This window comes from Corapipo altera, unplaced genomic scaffold, assembly GCF_003945725.1.
Source record: "Corapipo altera isolate COAL_440 unplaced genomic scaffold, ASM394572v1 288, whole genome shotgun sequence".
In the NCBI taxonomy this organism is placed as follows: Eukaryota; Metazoa; Chordata; class Aves; order Passeriformes; family Pipridae; genus Corapipo; species Corapipo altera.
The window spans coordinates 277,858-286,534 of NW_020885071.1; the positions used below are offsets into that span (position 1 = coordinate 277,858).

At 63.9% G+C, this 8,677-nt stretch overlaps 1 protein-coding gene and 1 long non-coding RNA gene across 3 annotated transcripts in view; both read left to right on the forward strand.

The window, feature by feature from the left end:
* DNMT3A (DNA methyltransferase 3 alpha) overlaps positions 1–4,189 on the forward strand; it is a 32,519-nt gene extending 28,330 nt beyond the window's left edge. For both annotated transcript variants that reach the window (XM_027669183.1, XM_027669184.1), the window contains exons 15-23: positions 961–1,144; positions 1,224–1,308; positions 1,577–1,722; positions 2,239–2,329; positions 2,433–2,581; positions 2,692–2,777; positions 3,186–3,255; positions 3,555–3,673; positions 3,762–4,189. In XM_027669183.1, coding sequence (XP_027524984.1) covers positions 961–1,144; positions 1,224–1,308; positions 1,577–1,722; positions 2,239–2,329; positions 2,433–2,581; positions 2,692–2,777; positions 3,186–3,255; positions 3,555–3,673; positions 3,762–3,903 — 1,072 coding nt within the window. In that variant the 3' untranslated portion in view covers positions 3,904–4,189. The remainder of the gene's footprint in view (positions 1–960; positions 1,145–1,223; positions 1,309–1,576; positions 1,723–2,238; positions 2,330–2,432; positions 2,582–2,691; positions 2,778–3,185; positions 3,256–3,554; positions 3,674–3,761) is intronic.
* Positions 4,190–6,077: 1,888 nt separating this feature from the next.
* LOC113959893 lies at positions 6,078–7,690 on the forward strand. The gene is made up of 2 exons (XR_003531944.1): positions 6,078–6,286; positions 6,318–7,690. It is a non-coding gene; the product is annotated as an uncharacterized LOC113959893 (long non-coding RNA).
* Positions 7,691–8,677: the final 987 nt, after the last annotated feature.

Consider the following 8,677-nt stretch of genomic DNA (forward strand, 5'->3'; position numbering starts at 1 on the left):
GTGGAGCTGAGGAGCTTTCACTGGTGCTCCAGTTGTGTAAGGCACGAGGCTGGGGAGGTTTTGGTGGTGTCAGTCCTGGGGTGTTTTGGTGATGTCCCAGTCTCAGTAAGGGACTGGGCTGGGGAGTTTCAGTGATGCCACACTCCTGGTGTGAGCATGGAGACGTTTTGGTGGTGCCACAGTCCTGGTACAAGGTTTTGGTGATGCCACAGGCCTGGTGTGGAAATTCGGGGATACCAGTCCTGTTTTGGGGCAAAGTTTTGCCATAGGGTTTTGGGGCTGCCAGTGCAGGTGTGGGGCTGGGAGGTTTCGGTGATGCCTTGGTCTCAGTGTGGGACTAGAGGGGAGTTTTGGCCATGCCCGCTGCCAGCACAGAGCTGGGAAGTTCTGGTGATGCCCCAGTCCTGGCATGGGGCTGAGGAGGTGCTGGTGGTGCCCTGGTCCTGGTTTGTGGGGTTGAGGGAAGTTTTGGTGATGCTCCAGTCCTGGCATGGGATTTGGGTGATGCCAGTCTTGGTGTGGGACTGGCAGATTTTGGTGATGTCGCAGTCTTGGCGTAGAGATGGGGAGGTTTCAGTTTTGGTGGTCCTGCTGTGGGGTTTTGGGTGATGCCAGACCAGGTGTGGGACTGGGGAGGTTTTGGTGGTGCCTCAGCCCTGTGTGGGGTTTTGGTGATGCCAGTCCAGCCATGGGAATTGGGTGATGCCAGTCCTGGTTTGGGGCTGGGGAGGTTCTGTTGGTGCCCCGGTCCTGGCATGAGGCTGGGGAAGGTTTGTTGGTGCTCTGGCCCTGCTGTAGGGCTGGGAGAAGCTCTGGCAGTCCCAGAGTGCTGGTGGTGCCCCAGTCCTGCAGTGGGGTTTGGGTGATGGATGCCACTCCTGGCACGGAGCTGGGTAGCTCGTGGTGGTGCCACCGCCCTGGCACGAGCCCCACCACTGACCCCGGCTCCCCCCGTGCCAGGTGCTTCTGCGTGGAGTGCGTGGACCTGCTGGTGGGCCCGGGGGCGGCGCAGGCGGCCATCAAGGAGGACCCCTGGAACTGCTACATGTGCGGCCACAAGGGCGTGTACGGGCTGCTGCGGCGGCGGGAGGACTGGCCCTCGCGCCTCCAGATGTTCTTCGCCAACAACCACGACCAGGAGTTTGTGAGTGACCCCCTCCCTCCCTTCCCCCAGCCCCCCTCCCTGCTGCCCCCCAGCCCCCTGACCCCCCTGTGGCTCTCAGGACCCACCGAAGGTGTACCCGCCCGTGCCGGCCGAGAAGAGGAAGCCCATCCGGGTGCTCTCGCTCTTCGACGGCATCGCCACAGGTGGGTGGGGGGTCCCTGGCACACTCCTGGGGTGTGTTTGGGATTGGGGGGCGGGGGAGCAGCCTGCCTGCACCCCACAGCCAGCCAGCCTGGGGGCAGAGGGCTGGACACATCTGTGGGACACTCCGGGTGGGTGTCCCTGTGGGCAGCCCCTCCTGTCTGCTGTGCCCCAGGGATCCACAGCGGTGGGGATCCAGGGGAAGGGGGATGGTGGGAGGGGTGGGGCCCGTCATCCATCCCCGTCACCCACCCCGTGCTGCTCCCACAGGGCTGCTGGTGCTGAAGGACCTGGGCATCCAGGTGGACAGGTACATCGCCTCCGAGGTGTGCGAGGACTCCATCACCGTGGGCATGGTGAGGCACCAGGGCAAGATCATGTACGTCGGGGACGTCCGCAACGTCACCCAGAAACACGTACGTCCTGTCCCGACCCCGCGGCCCCTGGGACCCCCCAGACACCCCTGGGACCCCCCAGACACCCCTGTCCCCGCGTGGGGCTGGTCCCTCGTCCTCAGGACGCTGAGGACAGACCTCAGGGACCTGCAGCTCCCTCCTGAGGGGCAGCACCGACCTCTGCTCTCAGTGACCAGTGGCAGGACTTGAGGGAAGGGCTGGAGCTGTGCCAGGGCAGGGTCAGGTGGGATCTCAGGAAAAGGTTCTTCCCCCAGAGGGTGTCTGGGCACTGAAAAGGCTCCACAGGTCAGTGGGCACAGCACCAAAGCTCAGGGACAATGCTCTGAGGGACAAGGTGGGATTGTTGGGGTGTCTGTGCAGGGCCAGGACTTGGACTGATGATCCTTGTGAGTCCCTTCCCGCTCAGGACATTCCATGATTCTCTGATCCTGCTGGGAGCTCGGCCGCCACCACCCCCTGTGTCCCCCAGGCCATGGCAGTGCCCGGCTCACCGGGGGTCTCCTCTCCCTCTTGCAGATACAGGAGTGGGGCCCCTTCGACCTGGTGATCGGGGGGAGCCCCTGCAACGACCTCTCCATCGTCAACCCGGCCAGGAAGGGGCTCTATGGTAGGAATGTGTCCACGGGGCTGGGGATGGACCCCACTGCCGGCCCTCTAGGGCTGACACGGGCCCCCCACCCTGACCCTGGCCCCCTCCTCTCTCCTCTCAGAGGGCACTGGGCGCCTCTTCTTCGAGTTCTACCGCCTGCTCCACGAAGCCCGGCCCAAGGAGGGCGACGACCGGCCCTTCTTCTGGCTCTTCGAGAACGTGGTGGCCATGGGGGTGAGCGACAAGAGGGACATCTCGCGCTTCCTGGAGGTCAGTGTGTGCCTGGGGTCACCCCCATCCAGCCCCTGGGCCCCCCGGGGTCCTGTCCTCACCACGAGGGGCTGCTGAGCCCTGCTGACCCCCCTCTCCCCCTCTTGCAGTCCAACCCTGTCATGATTGATGCCAAAGAAGTGTCTGCAGCGCACCGGGCACGGTACTTCTGGGGGAACCTGCCCGGGATGAACAGGTTGGTGAGAGCCCCCCAGCTCCAGGAGGGTGGGCAGGCTGCACCTCTGGGTCCTCCCCCACTCCTGACATGGCCCTGGGGGTCCCCTGACCCCGGTCAGTGCTGGGAGAGCTAGAGTCTCACAAAGAAGGGATGGCACACCCCAAAAATCCAGCATGGTGCCCCCTTGGAGGGGACTGGTCGTGTCCCTGCTCCCTCGTGCTGGAGGGCTGGCACTAAGCTGCCCTTTGTGTCCCTTGTGTCCCTCCTAGATGGTGGCTGTGGTGGCCATTGCCTGTCACAGCCCCCCCAAAACAGCCGTGGCCACCCTGTGCCCCCCACAAACCCCACCTGGAGACCTGCCCTGCACCCACGGGGGGACAGTCTGGGGACACTGCCACCCTCTGCCCACCATCTCTCCCCCCTCAGGCCACTCGCCTCCACCGTCAACGATAAGCTGGAGCTGCAGGAGTGCCTGGAGCACGGCAGGATAGCAAAGGTCAGCCGGGGGTGGGCAATGGGGGGGGTGAGGACCAAGGGGATGGCCAGTGGTCCCTGGTGGTCCCAGGCTCCTGGGGGTGCAGGGGGATCCCGTGGGGTTGGCAAGGGACACAGTGGTGGCACTGTAGAGTGATGGGAGTTGCCTGCTTGTGAGCGCCCAGTCAGTGGGTCAGGGGGCTCTGTCCCACCTCTCAGTGTGATGAGCCTGTGCCTGTGGGCACCCGCTGTTGGGGGGAGCTCCAGCGTGTCAGGGGGCTTCATCCCACCCCCAGCGTGACCAGCCTGTGCCTCTTGCAGTTCAGCAAAGTGCGAACCATCACCACTCGCTCCAACTCCATCAAGCAGGGCAAGGACCAGCACTTCCCCGTGTTCATGAACGAGAAGGAGGACATCCTGTGGTGCACGGAGATGGAGAGGTACCGGGGGCTCCGGGGGGCTCTGGGGGCACAGCACCGTGTCCCACCCGCAGCCCTGACCCCTCCTGTCCCCTCCCGTGTCCCGCAGGGTCTTCGGCTTCCCGGTGCACTACACGGACGTGTCCAACATGAGCCGCCTGGCCCGGCAGAGACTGCTCGGCAGGTCCTGGAGCGTGCCGGTGATCCGCCACCTCTTCGCGCCCCTGAAGGAATACTTTGCCTGCGTTTAGAGACGGGCAGGAACTGGTGACACACACGGAGCGAGTCGGAAACAAACCCATCCACGCCAAGAGAAGTGAACACACGGAATGAGAGAAGAGTCAGCACCCAGAAGAGAGACGGGATTTCGCAGCCCGACGGGAACCCAGCACACGTCTCCCCGAGCGAAAGGGGTCGGTGTCCTCTCCTGAATTTCCAAGGGTCAGCTTTAGCCTATTGAAAAACAAAACAAAAAACCACAAAAAAAAAAAAGGAAAAAAAAAAAAAAGAAGAAGAAGAAGAAAAAAGAAAAGAAACAAAAACCAAAACCGTTTTTTTTTTGGGTAACCTTTTTAATTTTCCGCTCTTTTCTGGCTGGGTTTTCCTGTCGGTTCGGTTTCCGCTTCTCGGAGCAGCGGGCGAGACGAGACCGCCAGCGCCGCTCTCGGAGGAGGGGAAACGGCAGCGGGAAAGCCCAGCCTGGGAGGGAGGCGGAGGCGAAGGAGACCCGCTCTGCTCCGAGACCCGCTCCGTCCGCGCCCAGCGCCCGCCGGCCCGGCCCTGGCAGCGCCCGCCCGGCGGCTCCAGCGCCCGGCGGCTGCGCCTCGCTCTGTTCCACCAGCACCGCTCTCCGGTGACATGGAGCCAACCCGCCCGGCAGGGAGGCCGGGAACACACACACCACACACACACCTTTTCTACAGTATTTTGGGTGCCTACCACATGGAAACCTTGAAGAGAGCAGATCTTAGAAGCCGCTGTTACCTCTTGTTTACAGTTTATATATATATGATAGATATGAGATATAGATATATATATATATAAAAGGTACTGTTACTACTGTACAACCTGACTTCATAATGGTGCTTTACACAGCGGGGTGAGTCGAGACATCAGCTTCCACGTTGCCTTACGTGCCGGGCCTTTCCGAGCGAGCGGCAGGGCCGGGGCGGCCGGGCGGAAGCGTCTCCATCCCGAGTCATGCAATAACCTTTTTCTGTCCCAAACGGAAGCGCCTCGGCGGTGCCCCCCTGCCCCGCCGGCGCCGCCGCCCCGCGCTCCCACAGCGTACTGGTGCTCTTCAGCGTACGTGGCGTCCGGCAGAGCCGGTGCTGGGTGTCCCCCGGCGGCAGCGGGGGGGTCCTGCCCCCGGCCCTGCCCCTTCCCGCGGGGGCTGCCCGCCGGGGCGGCGCGGGGCACGGGGACGCCGGCAGGGCAGGGGGGACAGAGCGGTGCCGGTGCTGGAGCGCGGCCGGGGCGCTTCTGGCATGGCACAGGGATGGCTGCGGGCCCCGGACCCTGGTGCTACATCCGCGGGGCCGGGCTGGCGGCAGGAGGGCGATGCCCCGGCGAGCCGGGACGGGGCCCGGGCGGTGTCACCGCGGGCGCCGGGGCACCGCTCCTCTGCCCACGCGCGGTTTGGAGCGAGCGCGTCCCCCCGGTGCCCCTGTGGGGCGGCCCCGTGCCCCGCTGGGGGGTGACGGGTGCCCGCGGGACGTGGCGGTGGCGGCGTCGGTGCCGGGAGCCGCGGTGGCAGGAGCCGTGGTGCGAGCGGGCAGGGCGCGGGCAGGTGCTGGCAGTGCAGTGCGGTGGATGGTGCTACTGGTCTGGCAGCTGTGGTGCCGTGGGGTCCGGCCCGGCGCGGCCGCGGTGCCGGCAGGGCGGCCGGACCCGGTGGGGCAGGGACTGGTGCTACGGCGTGGGGAGGCTCCCGGGGGGTCTCGGCCCGTCGCCGTCTCTTCTCTAACTGTGAAAGGTGCGGGGCCGCGGCGCTCGCTGCCGGGTGCTGGCTATGGCAGCGAGCCGTGCCCGCGGCCCGGGGTGCTCAGAGGTGCTGGGACCGACGGCGGCGAGGCAGGCGGGGGGCGGCCCTGGGGCTCCCCCACCTCCCCACCCCGCCTGGTGCTACCGGGGGCCCGGGGGCCCCTCTGTGGGTGCGGCGGGCGCGGGGAGCTGAGCCGGCGCGGGGCCCGGCTTTGCCCGGGGTGAAGGCGGCGGGATGGGACGGCCCCGGGCTCTGAGCCGGGCTCTGGGCTCAGGCTCGCTCCCGGGGCCGGATCCCTGCGGTGCCGGGGCCGGGTGGCACAGGGTGGCCACTGCACCGGGCACGGGTCCTGCCCGGTGCGGTGTGAGCCTCGCACGGCCCCTCAGCCCTGTTTGCGGGGGCTACCGTGGCCCCACGTGTCCTGCGTGGGGCACAGTGGGCACTGCGGGTTCTGCACGGCCCTGCAGCACCATGTGGGTCTTGCTTGGCCCTGCAGCACTGCTTGCAGGTCCTGCACAGCCCCCGTGGCACTGGCTGTGGGTCCTGCCCGGCCCCACGGCCCCAGGTGCAAGTGCTGCACGGCCCTGCAGTGCTGTTTGCAGGTCCTGCACGGCCCTGTGGCACTGGTGCTGATCCTGCATCGCCTTGAGGTGCTGGATGCTGGTCCTGCATGGCCTTGAGGTGCTGGATGCTGGTCCTGCACGGCCCTGCAACGTTGTTGGCAGGTCCTGCACGGCCCTGTGGCACTGGGTGCTGGTCCTGCGTGACCCACAGCTCTGGGTGCTGGTCCTTTGTGGCCCTGCAGCTCTGGGTGCTGGTGCTGCACCGTCCCGTGGTGCCGTCGGTGGGTTCTGCATGGCCACGTGCCAGGTTTGGGGGTCCCGGCGGACCCCCCGGCCCGGCCCTGCGGCGCTTCCTGGGACCCTCTCGGCCCTGCTGCACCTTTGGGGGGGTGCTGGGTCCCGGTGGGTGCCGTGGCGAGGGGCCGGCCCGGCGCGGCGTTGGCACATCCCAGGCAGGCCGGTGCCGGTGCCGGTGCCGGCGGGAAGCAGGTTCCCGCTGGGAACGGGCGCCGGCGGCGGTGGGGACCCGGTGGGGACCGTGGGGATGCCTGGGGCAAAAGGCGTTCAGTTTTTAATGTACCCGACTCACGTCTTTTTTTAAAAACAACCAGACAAATTCTGTTGCACAGCCCTAGATGAAAACTCAAAACAACACAGAAAGGCCTAAATTCCTTAAGATCCGCCGAGGGAGTGGGGACAAACACGGTGCTAAAACATTTTATTAAAAATATATATTGTTAAATTAAGTCTGCTGTCTGGACAATGACTGTTTTGTTTCTCGTAGTGGAGTTTCAAAGAGCACTATTATTTTACTCTTATATATTATTATTAAAAAAAAAAAACAAAAAAGAAAAAGGCATTTTAACTTTGTACTTGAAAACTAAACGAGAGATTTCATGTGTTTTAGCCTAGACATTGAAGTAGCTGACGCTTAACTATTTGTGGGAATCATGTACTCATCATCCCAAGGAATACGCGCGTAGAGCTGGTACCCTCCTTCCTCCCTTTGATTTGGCTCCACCGCCACATTCCCGGCGCCGCCGCGGCCGCCCCGGCTGCTCTCCCTCCCCTTTTCCCGCCCCCCCCGCCCCAAAACACCCCCCCCCCCCCCCGGTTTATTTTCTACTTCTCTCTCGGTTCGTTGCCCCCGTTTTTTTGTTGGTTTGTTTTTTTAGGGTCGCTTCTCTATTTATTGCCGCTGAACTGTGCATTTCACGGCCGGAGGTGCCGCGGGCGCCCGGCGCTGTTGTATCTGTGTGAGTATTGCTCGTGACATAGCTGTTCTGAACTAATAAAGGTCAATGCGTGCAGCAGATGTAGAAAGTCTGTCCGTCCCGCTTCCATCCCATCCTCCTTTTCTTTTTCTTTGGTGCCCAGAAGAGTATAATACAGACAAGCTCCTTTCTAATGTACTTGTGCTGGAGAACACTTGAATAAATGTCCTGTTTTGTGCAAAAAAAAAAAAAGAGAAAAAAAGAGGAAAAAAAAAAGAGGAAAAAAAAAAAAAAAAAAAGGGGGGGGGGGGGGGGTCTGTGGGGGGCGGGGGGGGGGGACCCGGGGGTGGGGGGGATCCCAGCAGTGGTGGGGGGATCCAGATGATGGTGGGGCCCTGGCAGGTGCTGGAATTCTGGTGGCTTTGGGGTCCTGGTGGGCAGTGGGGTCCCAGCAGGTGGTGGGTCCCAAGGGGGGGTAGGATCCCAGGAGTGGTCCCAGGGGGCAGGGGGCTACTAGTACAGGTGGTGGGCTGCCAAGGGGGTGGGGTTCAGGCAATGGTGGGGTCCCAGGACTGGTGCTTGGATCCTGCTGACTGTGGTCCTAATGGGTGGTAGGATCCCAGCACAAGCAGTGGGGTCCCAGAGGGCAAAGGGTCCCAGCAGGTGGGAGGATCCAGATGGTGGTGAGGCCCTGGCAGGTGGTGGGATCCAGGTGACTGTGGGGTCCTGGAGGGCAGTGGGGTCCCAGTGGGTGGTGGGATCCAGGCAGTGGTGCAGTTCCAGTGGGAACTGGGGTCCTGGTGGGCAGTGGATGGGGTCCTGGCAGATGGTGGGGTCCCAGTGGGCACTTAGGTCTCAGCAGGTGGTGGTGTCCAGGAGACAGTGGAGTGTGGGTGAACAGTGGGGTTCCAGCAGTTGGTGGGGTTCCAGCCCAGAGATGACGAGGTCCCGATGGGGTCTCAGGACAGTGGAGTCCCAGTCCTGGGTGTGGGGGCTGTGGGCTGAGCCCAGCTCCCTGGGGCACTGGGGGCTTTGCTCGTGCAGCCCCGGGCCGGGTGTGGGGGTGCAGAGGCCCCAGCCCAGTGGGACCCCACATTTCTGCCCCCTGAGCTGTGGGTCAGGAAACTGCCCCGTGCAGCTCCTGCCTCAGCTCCCCCTCCAACCAGGCAGTGCCAGGGGAATGGTGGGACTCCTGGGGACCCCCAGTCCCTGTACCAGGGGAATGGTGGGACTCCTGGGGACCCCCAGTCCCTGTGCCAGGGGA